General features: G+C 43.8%; 2 protein-coding genes across 2 annotated transcripts in view; one reads left to right on the forward strand and one right to left on the reverse strand.

Annotated features, from left to right (window-relative positions):
* Positions 1 to 808: 808 nt before the first annotated feature.
* eri2 (ERI1 exoribonuclease family member 2) lies at positions 809 to 13061 on the reverse strand. Its single transcript, XM_084319544.1, has 9 exons — positions 12962 to 13061; positions 12372 to 12436; positions 12201 to 12281; positions 11567 to 11694; positions 7900 to 8059; positions 5963 to 6063; positions 4770 to 4851; positions 4559 to 4647; positions 809 to 3645 (listed from the first exon to the last, which is right to left on the reverse strand). The coding sequence occupies exons 1-9, from the start codon at positions 12982 to 12984 to the stop codon at positions 2125 to 2127; spliced, it is 2250 nt and encodes a 749-aa protein (XP_084175670.1). The 5' UTR covers positions 12985 to 13061; the 3' UTR covers positions 809 to 2124.
* Positions 13062 to 13188: 127 nt separating this feature from the next.
* rexo5 (RNA exonuclease 5) overlaps positions 13189 to 18892 on the forward strand; it is a 25035-nt gene continuing 19331 nt past the window's right edge. Inside the window, exons 1-4 of the mRNA XM_084318789.1 lie at positions 13189 to 13296; positions 13563 to 13792; positions 15158 to 15284; positions 16805 to 16913. Coding sequence (XP_084174915.1) covers positions 13575 to 13792; positions 15158 to 15284; positions 16805 to 16913 — 454 coding nt within the window. The 5' untranslated portion in view covers positions 13189 to 13296; positions 13563 to 13574. The remainder of the gene's footprint in view (positions 13297 to 13562; positions 13793 to 15157; positions 15285 to 16804; positions 16914 to 18892) is intronic.

Consider the following 18892-nt stretch of genomic DNA (forward strand, 5'->3'; position numbering starts at 1 on the left):
TCCCCTCCCCCTCACGAACTCCATGTAACGCGGAAGTGCAGTTACCGGGGTAGCGTTGCTGTACATTACGCGGGGAGGGACAAAATTGATCCGATTTTCGCGAACGCCTACGTCGTCGTAACGATATGTACACAAACTGACCTACATGTGGGTTCTGGAGACATCCAGGGATCCTCGATGGGATTCCACGGGGTCCCCCCCGGAAAACCGTGGCACAGTTTAATTTCACCATTTTATTCAGTAAAAGCTAGGCCAATGAGAAATAAGAGTGACTATTATGATACGTTTCTCTTCTCAATTAGTTATGGAATTCTGGACTTAATTATATATCTAACAACAACAATCGGATCAAAAACATAATCTCTTATGTGTATCAATTTTGGGTTTGACACACAATATGTATGGGGATCGTGGCACACACAAATGACAACAGCGACAGTGACAATGTTACTCACTGTGCCATATCTTCTATCCTTTAAAAAAAAATTACCTTATTCTTTAGCACTCTTGTATTTAAATTGTAAAAAAAGTATTGTGTGATTTTGTGTGAAGGGCGGACTAGCAAAGTAAGATTTTCATTGTACGGCAAACTGTGCACATGACAATAAAACAACCTTGAATCTTGACATAAAAATCCAAAGAATTTATTATAAAACAATCACTTTTTCAAAACAGTTCATTTTACTAGAAGGGGTATTGCACAACAATACATAAATAAATAAGACATTTGAGAAACTCAATTACATTTTTAATGGTAAGATATCAATAGCATGGAGATTTTGCACTCTTTATAACAAATGAAGTTTAAAATGGTCGTCTTTAACACATTGGTTGCCAACAACGAGATTTCTCGTTATTTATTTTATTAGCGATATCCATTCATTTTTCATCCGTCCAGCCTGACGTTATCATTGGGAATGGCTCTGAGCTCGAAAAGGGCAAATACCGCCCCCTATCGTCTCCCGGATGGTAATGCACATCATTGGATTGGATTGAGTGAAAAAGTGCATCAGAGAAAAACTCCGGTCCAGGGTTTCCCCATCTCTGGCAAGCAGTGTCTGTTACCAGATTCACTGGGGAGGCTCGGAGCAGCTTTCGATTATGCGTTTCGGACTATAACGTTGGATTAATAAACGCGATCAATATTTGGAATGGCGATCAGGAATCGGATTAATCTTTTTGCAGAACATCTGATCTGAGGTAAGGAATCTATGTTACCAGTTTTGGGTTAATCAGAGTTGTTTTTCACTGTGTTCACAACGTGTGTGTATGTGTGTGTGGCGTTAGGCGCTGAGCGCGGCACGAATAAATTATTTTTCAGCCCGCTTTTGTATCGTGCATAAGAACACAAATACTCTCGATAATCTAGCGTTTATTTGAAAACTATTCATAAATCAGACGGAAAATGACAACGTGTTTTGTGTATTCCGGTAAATGGCTATTATCGCGGAATCTTTCTTTCTTTCTAGAAATCTCCAAAACTATACTCGTATTCAAAGCGGTATGAAAACGGAAATGTACAGATGAAAAAACAATCCGTTTCGTACATGTTGACTGCAAGCAAGTCATTGATAAGCGACGGGTGTATTAGACGCATAGCCATAATTTAAGATATAGTTTAATCGCTCGCAAATGTGCTCGTCCTCCCATTGATTAACACGCTGGCATCCAAGCGATAAATCGTCATATCCGGCTAGCACACAATGTGTTAAAAGAGTGAGGTTACCTGCCCAGCAGAAATAGATCAAGTTCTACATAATTTTAAAATTTTTTCAACAAAGGTTTCCCAGCAGGAACCAGCAGCTTTAAGCTGACATTTAAAAAATAATAAGTAAAAAAGAATGTTGTTGGTTTTAACCAATCAGGTGTTGTTGGCCTGCCACATGGTGTTCCCGGGTGTTCGTTGCGTTCGTGAAAAAAATAAACAATATACAAACCGCCTGCTGCGATCAGACGCTTGGAAATATCAACCGGCCATAAGATAAGATATTCCTTTATTGATCCCCTTGAACAAGGCAGGCTGAAGACAACCTGGGCTACATCTCAAAGTAGCAAGGAGACTTGACAGATCTTCCACCCACAGACAATTTACAGGTGTGGCAGGTGTTCATTTCAGTCCCCGGTTTAGCAGCTTTTCCTTGACGATGTCTGTAGAGGACGTTGGGGGACATTGGAGCTGAAATAGAAAGAGACAGACGATCGAGCGTCTGGAAAGTTGGCCTTTATGAGAGCGGATTCCCACTTGAAGAACTCGCACCCCTTCTGGATCCGGGTCCCACCGGCGCCGCTCGACCGGCGGACGGGACAACAGTAAAACCCTCGCCCCTGGTTCGGCCCGCCGTTCGCCACGGACAGACGTTTGGCGCGGCGCCCGCACGCACACAGCGGAGCGGTGATCCTATGCACTTTAGCCCTCGGCGCCGACGGGAGGGAGCGGCGATTGATGGACGAGGAGGAAGCGATGGAGGGGGGTTTGAAGGCGGAAGAGGCGCAGAGAGAACCTCTGGAAGAAGGACGGGCGGCTGTTGTGGAGGGTTTAGCTGGTTCAGTATAGATAGTAAAAGAACTCTTCACAGTCTCTTTGTGGCTTGTTGAGGGTCGACCCGGTGGGTTCTGTTCTGTACCGATAGGTTTGGGCTTGGCGAATGTACCTGGTGTACGGGTCTTATGGTGAACGCTGGTGACACCGGCTGTAGTAGTGATGGAAGAGGAAGTGTTGAGGGTTATAGAGGGATTATGGGGCATCCTTGACTCACGTTGGAGTTGTTGTGTGGGGGAGCTTTTGCCATGTACTACCGTGCCCTGCCTTGAATCAGAGGAAGACGATTTGGACCTGAGGCTTACAGCTTTAGGCACTGCAAAAGATGGACCTGGAAGTGAGTCGTGGGAGCGCCATGTCTCACTCGAGGACACAGAGGTTTTGGATTGCGATCTTTTCCTGGTGAAAGATATACACGTATTGGACGTTCTACCAGTCTCTGGTTTATGGGTCTTTTCAACATAAGGCGTTTTTGTCACACCGTGGCCGGCCGTTACGTTGCTTTGACCCCTGACTGAACGTGACATCACCGACTCTTCCCGGAAAGAACATCCTCCGTCAAACGTCTCATTATTACCCGTGTACAAACCACTGCCGACGTCGTCTCCCTCCAACACCACGTCGTCGTATGACCCGCGCCGCTCTTCCGTTTCAACCATCATCTCTGCCCCTCCTGCGTCCTCCCAAAGCCCCCCCACAGCTGCTGGTTCAGAGGTCACATTGCACTGGGGAAAATGAGCAAGGCAGTCCACAGTGGTGGGGAATAGAACTACACCGTTACAGTTTTCTTGTGGCAAAGGAGCACTTGTTACTATGGGAGAGGAGCGTCTCCCGTCAGTCTGTACTTTAACCACCCTACTTCTGCTGTTCCCCCAGAGTGGAGCGGTCAGTCCATTGAGCAGTGTCCTTGGAGACACCAGACTACGATGGTCTTGAACAGGTTCTCGTTTGTCGTTTGAGCTCCCATGTGATTCGGGTGGAGGAGGTGATTTTAGCCGACAGGACGAAGAAGGGGGTTTGACCTTTCCCTCTTCAGTGTCTTTGTCTTTCCGTTTGCTGGCCTGAACGTTTGCATTTCCAAAAAATGGTTTGTCTTTCAATGGCGCCTGTGGATGGAAAGAGGCGGATATATAAAATCAGTTACGCCGAAACCATGAGCTCAACCTATAGAAACGTAGAGACACGTCCATGAGAATATCATCATCATCATCATCATCATTTATTTATTCGTACATGGAATTACCACAGTCCAACAGTACATATTAATATAATCCACCAAATTCCATGGCCGAAAGGAACAGGAAGAAGAAAAATTCTTATATAATATACCTGCCCCTACACACATACAGCACACCGATAGACTTATTGCGTAGAACCAAACAGAATATACCCATTTTGCAAAAATGGAAACATCAACACAACTAAATAAAGCAGCTTTAATTAAGCCAGGGGTGGTCAATGTAGGGGTATAGCAGAGCAGGGTGTGACAGAGCAGGGTGTGACGGAGCAGGGTGTAACAGAGCAGGGTGTGACAGAGCAGGGTGTGACAGAGCAGGGTGTGACAGAGCAGGGTGTGACAGAGCAGGGTGTGACGGAGCAGGGTGTGACAGAGCAGGGTGTGACAGAGCAGGGTGTGACAGAGCAGGGTGTGACAGAGCAGGGTGTGACAGAGCAGGGTGTAACAGAGCAGGGTGTGACAGAGCAGGGTGTGACAGAGCAGGGTGTGACAGAGCAGGGTGTGACAGAGCAGGGTGTGACGGAGCAGGGTGTGACAGAGCAGGGTGTGACAGAGCAGGGTGTAACAGAGCAGCGTGTGACAGAGCAGGGTGTGACGGAGCAGGGTGAGACAGAGCAGGGTGTGACAGAGCAGGGTGTGATAGAGCAGGGTATGACAGCGCAGGGTGTAACATAGCGGTTAGTAGGGGCAAGGAGTCACCTGTGGGAATCCTTGGGGGAGCGGGGCAGGGGGGAGGTTAGGAGCTGGGGGAACATCAGGGGGGTCGTCAGACAGCCACTCACCCTCTCCTGACTCCTGGTGATCTTTATCACGCACCCGTCCCTCATCATCCTCGTTGCCAGGTGAGCAGTGTTCCGGGCATCGTCCAGACCTGACGGAGGAGGAGAGCAGTAACAGAGGAGGGAAAAAAGAGTGACAAAACAGATTAAGATCAAACCTATTTTATATATTGAGATAAAGAAGCTGGAACAAGCGGAAGGTGTGTTGTTGTACCAGAGTGTTCACGACCAGCAAACTGGATCCCTAGATCCTGCAGGGCCCCATTCAGACCTTTGGGCTTTCTGTTGTAAAATAGCTGGAAAATAAACACGAGAGGAGGGTTACCGTACAATGAGATGGAGAGAGTGGAGATCGAAGAGAGTGTGTGTGTGTGTGTATATATATATATATTGTATTGTGTATGTATATATGTATATATATATATATATATATATATATATATATATATATATATATATATATATATATATATATATATATATATATATTGTATTATGTATGTGTGTGTATATATATATTAGGGATGTTCGATATTGGCTTTTTTACCGATATAACGATATTGTCCAACTCTTAATTTCCGATACCGATATCAACCGATACAGATATATGCAGGGTCCCCCCCCCCCCCCCCAAAAAAAACACATGATGCATACTTTTCACAATAAATAAAATAAGAATTTGTTCTTACTAGCTTGCCTGTGTAAATAAAGGTTAAATAAGTGTAAAAAGAAATAAAAATTTTTTGAAAACAGACAGATAATTTTCGATATTACATTTGAATGCCAATATCGGACCTCCCTAATATATATATTGTATTGTGTGTATGAGTATATATATATATATATATAAAAACTAAAAAGGAGAATACCTTCAAGAGAAAGAAGGGACCGCACACTCCTCAGGACTGGTTTTTGCTTTTTTATTGTTGCACAACGCGTTTCGCTATCTGCTTCCTCAGGTGCTATGAGGAAGCACCTGAGGAAGCAGATAGCGAAACGCGTTGTGCAACAATAAAAAAAAGCAAAAACCAGTCCTGAGGAGTGTGCGGTCCCTTCTTTCTCTTGAAGGTATTCTCCTTTTAGTTTTTATATATCTCTCTTGCGCTGACCTGCACCTCCAGTCGGGGTCCAACCAGATGTGCACGAGTCTTATTTAGTTTAATATATATAATATATATTGTATTGGGTATGTGTATATATTAGGGGTGTAAAGGTACACATATCCGTACCGAACCGCTTCAGTGTGTACCGTACCGAACGACTGTGTACCGAACAAATACAACGGTATGTTAACCACTAACGGTATGTGTGTGTGTGTGTACATATATATTGTATTGTGTGTGTGTGTATATAGTTCATATATTGTATATATTGTATATGTGTGTGTTGCAATGTGTGAGTCTTTACCCTATATGTGGCCCTCAGATCTATCCAGCTATTGAGGATGTCAGGCTTGTGGAGCTGCTTGCGTTTACACTCGTACTGCAGACAGACTGCAAGATCCCAGTCTGGTGACAGAACAGACAGAGAGACATTACAGGGAGGCTCAGGACAGTCTGGTGCACAGAACAGACAGAGAGACATTACAGGGAGGCTCCTAAGGACAGTCTGGTGCACAGAACAGACAGAGAGACATTACAGGGAGGCTGAGGACAGTTAGGGACAAGCTGGAAGAAAGAATATGTACAAAGTAGAACCGAATGTCCCTGAATGGCGTGAGGTCTGCAGTTATCAGGAGGCACAGAATATGACCTCATTGAAACGCATTGCCACATAGAATGCATCACATTTGTGGCCTGGGTAGGCTTTTTGGAGCGAGCAGGACCCGACTGAGCACCGTGGTGGGCAGTGTAGTGATATGCAGTAGGTACCATATAATGCCGGGGTGCGACCCGGACGATATATAAGAGTGCACCAGTATGTATGAGCGTCTCTGTTTCTCAGGGGAGAAGTTTATTAATGCAATGGTATGTTGCTTCAGATCCTCGATCTCCATATCAACTCCATCAATGCGCTCATCTAGCTCTATGTCCCCATGGTTTTCTGGGTTTGGCAACCGGCTGAGGGTGTCTGCCAGGATCATTTGAGTACCGGGTCGGTACATGACTTCATAATTGTACCCTTGTGTCTTTATCAGCATGCGCTGGAGTCGTGGTGGTGCAGCATGCAGTGGTTTTTTGCACATATGGTTACAAGTGGTTTGTGGTCTGGGACTGTTACCACGAGAAATTATTTCCCATACAGGTACGTGTGGTATCGCTGCATCCCATATACAATGGCTAGCATCTCTCGCTCTATATTGCTGTATCTTGACTGGCAGTCAGTCAGTGTCTTTGAGCCAAAGGCGATGGGTCTGTTGTTCTGCACCAAAGCAATGCCCAATCCTTTCTGTGATGCATCCACTTCAAGGGTTAAAGGGGTTTTTGGGTCATAGTACTTCAGACACGCATGCTCGGTGACCGTTGACTTCAGGTCCTTGAAGCATTTCTGGTGGTCAGTGTCCCATATCCATGGAGCTTCGTTTTTTAGCAGCCCCCTCTCAAGGTGTGAGCCTTATCTGCAAATTTTGGTATATAGGGGGACAGGTATGTTAGCATTCCCATGAACCTGTGCAGATCCTCTTTGTTTTGGGGTGTTGGCATGTGTTGTATGTCCCTGATCTTATCTGGGTCTGGCCTGATGCCTTTGCCTGTGTACAGGTTGCCGAAGAAGGAAATGCTGCTTTGTTTTATGGTGCACTTGTCGCTGTTGAAAACGACACCTGCCTCGGCAGCTCGTTGCATCAGGTTGGTCAGGTTCTTGTCATGCTCTTCCTCGTTTTCTCCATATACTGCTATATCGTCAGCTATGCTGACAACACCTTGGAGCCCCTCTAGGATCTCTCCGTACAGAAACAGTGAAGGATCTCAAACTTAATGCCCTCAAAGAAGTCATTCACCTAGGGGGGCCAGAACAACACCAGGAGCACAAGGCTGGGTCATCATGGGGACTGTTGCTTTGTTATCATTGTGGTCTTGGAGGGTGGATGTAAAACTAAATAAGGGGGAGGATTTGCACTTGGTGATGTGATTCAGTGGACTATTGACATATAGTGTTGTTCTAGTTCTGCTAAGGGAGGTTCGGCATTCTGGGAAAGTATATGGGGCGATGCTGCTAAACAGGGGGGATGTAGTGATATGCAGTAGGTACCATATAATGCCGGGGTGCGACCCGGACGATATATAAGAGTGCACCAGTATGTATGAGCGTCTATGTCAACCAAGTAAACTTGAGTCCAGTCTGCAACTCATTCGTCTTCATTGTCTCGATAACACTTCAAGCAGCATGAAAGTTGTTAAGTTTACCTGACCAGGTGAGGAAGGCACAGGGCTTTTGAGAGGCTGACAAGGCGGAGCCTCTCTGGTCCCGGGGGAAGGCCACGCCCTTCTGGAGCTGCAGGGTCTGGAGCCACCGGCTGAACCGAGAGAGACAGATCTGGAGCGGAATCCCTGCTTCCACTTGCCTCTGTTAAAAAAAAAGCTAAAAGTTATACAAAAAATAAAAGAAACTATCCAAAAAGCATATTCATATATCTGTGTGTTTAGAAATACCTGCATGTAGAGATCTGAAAGTGCCCAAATAATTCGAGCTCGACCCAAATGAGCCGGAGTAGGTCCGACCTGAAATATGCTGAGCGTGCACCCCGGTAACATGTTTTCAAAGTGAACATTGAAGGAAATCACTGGTTTTGATTTGGTTATAACATGTAGGTAAAGTACATATCTATATAGATATTGGTTTAAGCATGTTATAGTGTGTATCAGACAAGTTAGTGACTAGAGACACAGACAGGGCCGGCGGGAGAGATAAGAAGCTGGAGAGAGAGGCGTGGTCACCCATAGCTATGAGGAACGTAAACATCTATTAGGAGATAGGGCGGTGTTGCTATGGGCTGGCAGCTGTTGCTAGGGAAATATACTTTATAGCTGTGAGTTCTTCCGGTTTGAGTCAGACAAGGTTGCTATAGTGACACAAAGATAGTGGTCACCATAGGGCTGACCTTCGAATTTCTTTTGGAATTCGAAGCTTCGGGGCCGAGATTCGATTTTTATTCGAAGCTTAGAGATTAAAAAATAAAATAATTTTTTTTTTTTTTTTTTTTTTATGTTGTGGGACTTTGCTTTCATGGAATATTGTAAGCAGTCATTTGAGGCTTTATAAAAGCAGCACAATGAACACAAATCTGTCAGTGCCGAGTCCGACCTCATCTTAAATAACAAACAGCATTGCTGTAAAACATTTTTTTAATAGATTTGAATTTTATTCTCATATTCGAATCCCATGCCCATCGAACGAAGCTTCGAAGTATTTAAGACAGCCCTAGGTCACCATGACAATGCAGATAAGGAGCGGCTAGGGGGGAAGCCGTTGCTATAGTAACGAGATAGCCACACGATGAAGAGACATCACGAGAGATAGACTTTAAGACATTAAGCTGGTATTCTTCCAGTAACAGAAACAGAAGTGTGTTGGATAGCAATTGAGACAGGAGAGAGCGCCAGCCTCCTTCGGGCCTGGAGGGCGGGGGAGGGGAAGCAGCCACGAGGAGATAGCTACAGGCTAACAGAACAGGCTTCGGCTAGTGAGCTAGGCCGCAACAACCAAGAGAGAGATCGAATTTATTAATCTTGTTTCTTAACCTTTTAAAGACTTTCAATTTGGTTTACTCTGTACAAGACCGTTTGTTTAATAAAATAAACATCCCTTCTGATAAAGAGACCACATTTTCCCCAGTCGATTATTTTGCTCGGATGCATTAACGGGGTGGACAGTGTTACAGCCAAGTACGATAACCATCATCAACAACTAAAGACACAATGCAGGGTTTGCACGGACGTTGATAACAATCAACAAGGAAACTGTCAACACTGTAATCTTACAACCTCGTTAAACTTGACAAGACAGGTGTGTGTGACCAGGTCAAAATTACATTTTGAGAGAGGATTCAGAGTAACGGCTAAAGAACACCTGCAACACACAAGGTCTGGATATTTAAAAATTCAAGCAAGAGTTCATGAGATAGTAACCTGACCACATCAACTGAAGGATTCATGAGATAGTAACTTCACCACATCAACTCAAACAAGAAGGGTTCATGAGAGATAGTAACCTGACCACATCAACTCAAACAAGAAGGGTTCATGAGATAGTAACTTCACCACATCAACTCAAGCCAGAAGAGTTCATGATATAGTAGTAACCATATCACCTCCAGCCAGAAGGGTTCATGAGATAGTAACCTGACCATATCACCTCCAGCCAGAAGGGTTCATGAGATAGTAACCTGACCATATCACCTCCAGCCAGAAGGGTTCATGAGATAGTAACCTGACCATATCACCTCCAGACAGAAGGATTCATGAGATAGTAACCTGACCATATCACCTCCAGACAGAAGGATTCATGGTAGTAGTAACCACATCAACTCAAGCCAGAAGGGTTCATGAGAGATAGTAACCTGACCATATCACCTCCAGACAGAAGGATTCATGGTAGTAGTAACCACATCAACTAAAGCCAGAAGGGTTCATGAGAGATAGTAACCTGACCATATCAACTCAAGCCAGAAGGGTTCATGAGATAGTAACCTGAGTTACCTGACCATATCAACTCAAGCCAGAAGGGTTCATGAGATAGTAACCGGACCATATCAACTCAAGCCAGAAGGGTTCATGAGATAGTAACCTGACCATATCAACTCAAACCAGAAGGGTTCATGAGATAGTAACCTGACCATATCAACTCAAGCCAGAAGGGTTCATGAGATAGTAACCTGACCATATCAACTCAAGCCAGAAGGGTTCATGAGATAGTAACCTGACCATATCAACTCAAGCCAGAAGGGCTCATGAGATAGTAACCTGACCATATCAACTCGAGCCAGAAGGGTTCATGAGATAGTAGCCATATCACCTCCAGCCAGAAGGGTGGAGAGATATGCCTCTTTTCCATTGCATAGTACCTACTCGACTCTACTCGCTTTAGGTACCTGGTACTTCGTTCCTTTCCCACTGCAGGTAGTACTCTGTCTCCGTGTGGGGAGGCGGGGCCGCTGGCGTACAGCATGAGAGCTCGTGAGGGCTTGGAGCAAGCCATAGTAAACACAGTTTCAATCAATCAATTGAACGTTAACGTTAGCATTAGGTAATAACCGGTTTAAAATGGATGATGATTACCTCACGTTGTGTCTATTCTACTAGCATTAACGTTACTAGTACAAACAATCAATAGCGAGTTATATTGATCACGCTATGTACGCTAGCCATGGTAAAATGCTATCACATTAGCATGTAAGCTAACAACAAGCTTTAATGTTACCTCTCGTGTCTATCTGCTAACGTTAACGTTAGCATTAGGTAATAACCGGTTTAAAATGGATGATGATTACCTCACGTTGTGTCTATTCTACTAGCATTAACGTTACTAGTACAAACAATCAATAGCAAGTTATATTGATCACGCTATGTACGCTAGCCATGGTAAAACGCAATCACATTAGCACATAAGCTAACAACAAGCTTAACAAATCAGCTATCTTTTTGTGAGACTAAACTCTCCACTCGGTGGTAAATTGTGTTGATGTTGGTTTTAAATAAATTAGGCAGAATACACAGTGAATGTATCCTTTTTTGTTTATTGCACTTGTTCCTGCTGCAAACAAATAATGAATCCTAAGCGAGGCATTAAAGACGGCGGCTTTCTGTTTTTGTGCAGACGCTCCAACGTGTGACGCTTCTCTCTTCTGACCAATCAGTGGTCTGCAGTGTTTCATGTCACTTTTCTGGTACCACTTGTACTCGCTTGGAACCTCGACAGAGCAGGGACTAAAAAAGTACCCAAAAAGTACCTGGTACCAGGTATTTTGGCAATGGAAAACCGAAAAGGCCGAGTAGAGTAGAGTCGAGTAGGTACCATGCAGTGGAAAAGTGGCATAGTAACCTGATACAAACACACTGAGCAGTCAGTCGGTACCTGTGTGATCCCAGTGAGCTCGGTGCAGAACTCAGACAGAGCTGGATGTTCTTGTGGCTGAACATAGGTGTGGAACTCCGACTCCACCTCCCCTGTAGATGTGTTCAACAGAACAGCAGGGAACTCGACTAGAGAGAGAGAGAGAGATAAAGGAGGTTGGGAGCGAGTGGCGAGGAGGGGAGACAGATGAGTGACTGTCAAACAATAGCAGCAGGAACAAATACAATACCTGGACTGCATTTATATAGCGCTTTTATCTTATTTAGTTAAGATCTGACTCCTCAGTGTGTGCACTTACAGTACTAAAGTTAAGATCTGACTCCAGTGTGTGAACTTACAGTACTAAAGTTAAGATCTGACTGCTCAGTGTGTGAACTTACAGTACTAAAGTTAAGATCTGACTGCTCAGTGTGTGAACTTACAGTACTAAAGTTAAGATCTGACTGCTCAGTGTGTGAACTTACAATACTAAAGTTAAGATCCGACTGCTCAGTGTGTGAACTTACAGTACTAAAGTTAAGATCTGACTGCTCAGTGTGTGAACTTACAGTACTAAAGTTAAGATCTGGCTCCACATTGTGTGAACTTACAGACATTAAAGCTAAGATCTGAATCCTCAAGGTGTTTGACTTACTGATCTCTTGTCCATAATTGTTTTTCTCTCTCCAGCATGTGGACTCAAAGTCAATCACAATCAGGTAGGAAAATAGCTGATCTAGGAAACAACAACAACAACAGCATTAGTCTAGTATGCAACAAAAAGGCAGGGAATGTGTAGCAATCTTCTCTCAATATTACAACTTACTGGAGATCAGTGGCTTCTTTTGTCCAGTGGAAGACTGGCTTCGTTTCCTCACCAATCCAAGTTGTCTGTGGAGGAATTGATTGATTGAAAATTGTATTAACAGATTGCAGGATGGGTACAATACAGTACGGCTCAATACACACAATTGTTAAGGGGATGCAGACCAGAGAAAGACTTGTCTTGTTTACATCAGGGTCCCCCATTTTCAATTCATAACATTTATGACATACACGGTATACAATATACAGAGTGATTGATTGATTGAAAACTTTATTAACAGATTGCAGAATGGGTACAATACAGCTCAATACACACAATTGTTAAGGGGATGCAGACCAGAGAAAGACTTTCGTCTTGTTTACATCAGGGTCCCCCATTTTCAATTAATCATAATAATTAATAATGAGATTATTACAGATAATTGTAACTTAGTCCAATCTTATACAGTCAGAAGAAGAATACTGTAATTTTTTTTTAAATTTTGTATCTAACCTATGCTTGCAGTCGAAAGAAAGCCACCGATAGCCCAGCAAAAAAAACATTCAACAACGCATTTGTTTTGCTAACGTTAGCTAGCTTCAGCTACTTACTTGGCCAGTTTCTTTGTAGACATGTTTATACCGTTGCTTAGTTCATTCGATTGTTATTATTATATATATAATGAGAACTGTAACTTGCGATCTGTCGTGCCATTGCAGTATATGGACATGATGCATCAACCCACACAGTTCGCGGTGAGGTTTTTAAATATCATCCATTGTTCTGAACGCGACTAGTCTCGCCTGAAAGTCTAGTCCGTCGCTGTTCGAACCCGGAAGAGATCATCGATCGGAAGAAGCAGCATGTTGTTGACATTTCTACCTGGTTGGGTTTCTACCGAAAGGAATTAAGTATCAACATACCGGAACCCATTGGACTATATCTGGTAACTTAATCATGGTTATTATTTACACCTCTCTATTGTACAAGTTAAGGTTGCGATATACATCTGAACTAGTTTTACAGTGTATAGTGGACCCATTGAGAGTTGAACTAACAGAAGTCATCATGCCATGTGGTGTTCAGGATCTTAGCTTTAATAATCTTATGTGGTTTCTTTGTAAACCAACTCGATTTTAGTAACGAGCATCCAATAATGTGATTTGAGATACATTTCAAGGTGTCTTTCTTTTCCTCCTGTGTGGATACTAGGTCAGCCCGATTATGAAGCCATGCAAGAAAAGAAAGGCAGAGAGAGAAATTAGAGAAAAGGTCAAGAAGAGAGTGAAAACCGAGACTGGATCATCAGAGAGCGATGGGCATCTCCTCCGGCCTCCTCGGATCTCTGTTCCCTTCAGCCACCAGCCAGTGACCCTGAAGGACCTGACAGACCTGCTGCAGTTTGCGGCTCTGGGCAAGACGTGGAGTGTCAAACAGCCCAGGTATTGATTGATTGATTGAACATTGTATTATTAACAGATTGCAGAATGGGTACAATACAGTACGGCTCAATACACACAATTGTTATGGGGATGCAGATCAGAGAAAGACTTTCGTCTTGTTTACATTTACATTTACATTTAGTCATTTAGCTGACGCTTTTATCCAAAGCGACTTACAAGTTCTGTACGACAAGCCATCAGGAAGAGCACAACTCTATCAGCTGAGTAACAATGTTCATCAAAGTGTTGAGTGCTACAGTGTAGGTTAGTTTATTAGGACAAGTGCATGACAGTATGGTTAGTTAGGGTTAGATTTTTTTTTTTTTTTTTTTTTTTAATTCAGATAATGGTTGAAGAAGTGAGTCTTTAGTCGACGGCGAAAGATTGGACGTGTTTCGGCTGTCCTAACTGGGGTGGGTAGTTCATTCCACCATTGTGGGGCAAGGACTGAGAATAGGCGACTTCTCTTTGATGACCCTCCCGGAGCTTGGATAGGAGTAGGTCTGAGGCGGCCAGAAGATGCAGAGCGTAGGGGTCTTGAGGGTGTGTAGTTAGAGACCATTGACCGGAGGTAGGCGGGAGCAGTTCCCTTTGCCGCACGGTATGCTAGGTCAAGGGCCTTGAAGCGGATTCGTGCAGCAATGGGGAGCCAGTGCAGGTCCCTAAGAAGTGGGGTGACATGGGCCGACTTCGGTAGGTTTGAGATCAGGCGGGCCGCTGCGTTCTGAATGAGTTGAAGAGGCTTAGTGGCAGGGTCCCCCATTTTCAATTCATCATCATAACTAAATACCTGTATGTCATGTATGTCCCTATGAATTGAAAATGGGGGACCCTGATGTAAACAAGACAAACGTCTTTCTCTGGTCTGCATCCCCCCAACAATTGTGTGTATTGAGCCGTACTGTATTGTACCCATTCTGCAATCTGTTAAATAAAGTTTTCATTCATTCATCATATATATATGACATACATGATGACATACAGATAAACAGTACTGATAGGTAGGCTGTAGTAGTGTGAGATGTGTTTACTAGTTGAGCGTTATCAACTAAGGTTCACATTGCATTAATTTATTTTGCATTTATTTGAAATTTGTTGGACCTTATGGTGTTCTTGTTTTGTTTCTTGACTTATTGTGATGTTTCTTCTTGACTTGTTTAAAGAAGACGTGTCCGGCCCATGGGGACATTAACGTGTGTTGTCGGGCCTTACAAATACATTTGATTTGATTTGATTTAAGGTGCAGCTATAAGCAGTTGATTTACAATGGACTAAAAACACTTGTATTTCTATCCATGCCTCAAGTCTTCCATGCTTTTCCACTCATCCTTCGTTTCTCCCTCCCTCTCCCCGTCTGCCTGCCAGTTGGTGTCGTCTCCATTACCAGCAGAGACTAACAAGGGTGAACATTGTGGTCCTGGATGGTCTGAGCCAGAGTGACTTCTACAAACACTACCTCACCCTCCAGCACCTCCGGACCAACTACACCACTGTCAGTAACTATAGCGGCTGTTTGCCAACAAAGTGTAATAACACAGAATCTTCGAAGGGAATGTTTTTTTCTTCTTCTAGGCCTTTCACAGAATGTTTAGAATGCCAACTTGTCGGCGGCTACGTGGCGTAGTGGGCAAGGCGCTAGCCACGAATGACGGAGACGCTGGGCTTGCCTGTTCGAGCCCAGCGCTCCACATTGCTTTCAGTTCAGCTGGTCGTTCATACTAATACACATTGGCCGTATTGGGGGTGGGAAACTGATGGGTGGGGATCGGGCGTTGTGGACAGCGACTCCTACAGGTCGGTTGGTGCGCCTGCGCAGTAGAATCAGGAAGTGTCGGGGGCAGCGTGAGCCTCCCACGCGTTACTCCTCGCCACTGAGAGATCGAGCTGCGCAGGTGAAAAGATGCGACTGCTGTTACCTCAAGTACCGGAGGGGACTTGTGCTATGTATGACTTAGTCCACATTGCAGCCGGCTTGTGGGAGGCAAGAAACAGCGTTCGTGACAGGGGAGGGTTGAATTGGATGATACGAAATTGGGATAGGAGAAAATATAGAAAATAAGAGAAAAAGTGGATAAAAAAAAAAAAAAAATGCCAACTTGTCCTCCATGTTGGAAGAATCAATGGCTGCTACTGTATGTGCAAAACAACAGTTGCTATGTGTTGATATTACAGTGAAAATATGTCAACAGAAATGTAATAATTGTGTGTCTTTATTACGGAATGTGGTAAACAAGTAGTCACAGTGGAACAGTAATATAATTGTTTTCCAATGTTTTATTTACTCTGTACACTGTACAGAAATTAGCCTTTTTCTTTCAAAAGTGGTTAACAATGGTTACAGGAAGGCGGTCAGGTGGCGTAGCGGAGATTGTGCTCGTCACCAATGCAAGAGGCTGCGGTCTCGACTCCCGGAGAGTCAGCATTGCCTTGGCTCGGGCTGATCGCTATACTAACTCGTTTGGCTTAGTTAGGGGGAGGGGAGCCGTGGGTGGGTCCTGGGCGTTGTGGACAGCGACCCCTACAGTTCGGTCGGGGCGCCTGCTCAGCGAAGGTAGGATCTGGTGAGAGGTAGTGCGGCCTCCCACACGTTACACTCTCCCGGTGAGAATCTGCGCGGCCAGGCTGGCTGCCGGCTGGCTGCACATGCGTCGGAGGAAAGCATGTGACAGTCTCCGGCCTCTCGGACCAACAGTAGGGGGTGCGCAACAACCAGGAAGGGGGTTGGGAATTGGCATAACGACTAACAGTGGGATGGGAGAAAAATCTGAAAAAATAAGGAGGGGAAAAAAAGATAATAATAAAAAAAACAATGGTTACAGGCAGCCATGTTGGAAGAAGGAGAACCACACAAACATTCCGTGGAAGGCCTCCGTTACTAGCAGCCTACTTCTATCGTGACAGCACGACATCTTTTAGATGTTGATCCTACACAGCAGGGGACTACCATAATTGGATAGATGAACACTTTTTGTCTGTTTTTAACCTACGTTCATCTTACTTGCTGTTCCATAGAGGCTCAGCTTCACTCCATCGTCTAGCAACCTGGCTTCCGGAATCTACAGCAGCGAAGTTGCCGGATCGGAGAGAATTACAGCTGCCCCTCAAAAGCCTCTTATACACCGTAAGGCGGGAATGTTGCACTGTTGTTATAATAATAACTTTGTTATTCCTCCTCGCCGTCCTGTATAAAAGGTACACACTCGGAATGGGGGTGGGGCATTGTTCCGGCATCAAGCCGGCAGCAGAGGTAGTCACACGTTTCCGGGATGTCATGGCCCCCCCGGGATCTGTGTACATGGGACTGCCGCCGGTATTCCGGGACAGGGGGTCATAGGCCTTAAAGGGGAACTATTTTACTATTTCTTTCACTATTTGGGCACTTTTACACAATTCCTGTGAGTCTATGGAACACCTCTGTATTTTATTTTTATTTTTTTATTCATTGTTTTGTATTTATAATCAAGTACTCAAAAACAGCATTTTTCTACCTCAAGATCTCGAGCCGTTTTGAGGCTGGGCTCCAACCAACTGTATGGCCTGGTGCCTGAGTTGCCACATTATTATGCAGCGGTGTCTCTCTGACATCACAGATCAGCACATTTTCAGATGACTCAGTTCAGTGAGGGTGAATAATGTGAGAGGAGAATTGGAAGAATGCGCCAATATGAGAATTAGAGACATAGATCCTATTAATATAAGTCCATATAGCTAGGAAACAATGCTAAACACTGAAAAAGGCCATTTATAAGATAGTTCCCCTTTAACATAGCTTGTGTAGGTAATATCAGGACCACAACTATTTTGATAAGTGGAGCGCCGCCCTGTGCTGCTATCCCTGCATCAGCTAGCGCTTGTCGCATGAAAGGTGGGATAGAAAAAAGGTTGACCACATGATATTATAAATAATAATAATAACTGAATTTGTTTCTGTCTGATTTAAAAGAATGTGCAACGTGAGAAGCCAAACGTAACTTTTACCGTAACAAGGTTTTAGTAAAAAAGCACAGAGCAGTGACTGACCGGTAACTCGCACACTAGCCTTGAGACAAAGTGGTATCGCTGCATTGTCATCAGAGATAATAATAATAATAATAATAATAATAATAATAATAATAATAATAATAATAATAATAATAATAATAATAATAATAATAATAATAATAATAATAATAATAATAATAATAATTCATTTAATTTATATAGCGCTTCTCAATGACCCGAAGTCGCTGACAATAGTCGGGAGCAAAGTAAAAACAAAGAAACAAAAACAAAGAAACAGATCTTTGCAGCTATGCCAGGAAGCGTTCTGTGGTCACGTCATACAGGCAGGAGACCTGCGATATACGCTGCTGCTCTCCATGGTGGATTTGACACGACCACCATAATGGTTGTTTAACAAAATTCACATGTGGTTTTAAGAGATGTCGTCTTAAGTGAAATCCTTACTACTGCGTGCTGAGTAGGGCTGGGGGCGATTCTTGCTCAAATGTGAATCACGATTTTTCTCTCTTAACACTTTGGTTGCCTAAGGTTAAATTCATGATATACCATAGATTGCCAGCGCTATTTGTCTATGGAGAAAGTCCCCTTCTTTGCAGGGCTATACATTTTTTAATTCTATTGCTACATTGCCATTATTAGGGCCCATTCAAAGTCCTATATGTATTGTTCATTGTGTAGCAACGTTAAACTTTTTCATTCACATATTCATAGTAAAGTATGGTCTAATGTATAAGTATGTTTTCATCTCTTTCTGCAGCTTTCTCCAGAACGTGATATATAGCCCCAAATGCATTATATTGATGATGAAATACAGTTTGATGGCAATCAGCGCGATATAAAAAATTCCAACTAGACGTACTTCTAGAAGTTACTACACGTCATCTGATGTTGACCGGATGGGCGAGGGGGCGTTTATAATTCCGTGGGCAGCGTTATACCAATCATCTAATGTGGGTCAAATGTTGATAATAGCAGTTAGTATCAAAGACGGTAACGTTACATGCTGAAACTCACCCCAGTCTCCGCGCGCCGTTGGGCGATCATCGTCGAGTAGAAATTTTATCATTATGGGATATATTTTTACCCGGTCCATCTCCA

The sequence above is a fragment of the Notolepis coatsorum genome (genome assembly GCF_963971535.1).
Source record: "Notolepis coatsorum genome assembly, chromosome: 7".
Taxonomy (NCBI): Eukaryota; Metazoa; Chordata; class Actinopteri; order Aulopiformes; family Paralepididae; genus Notolepis; species Notolepis coatsorum.

Bases quoted from the DNA above. Each gene is read 5' to 3' on its own strand.
- eri2 (XM_084319544.1), bottom strand. From the start codon at position 12,984: ATGTCTACAAAGAAACTGGCCAA. The intron at 12,282-12,371 runs GTAAGTTGTAAT...GTTGTTTCCTAG, and splicing joins AAAGAAGCCACTGATCTCCA to ATCAGCTATTTTCCTACCTG. The intron at 3,646-4,558 runs GTGAGTGGCTGT...TTCCATCCACAG, and splicing joins TCACCAGGAGTCAGGAGAGG to GCGCCATTGAAAGACAAACC.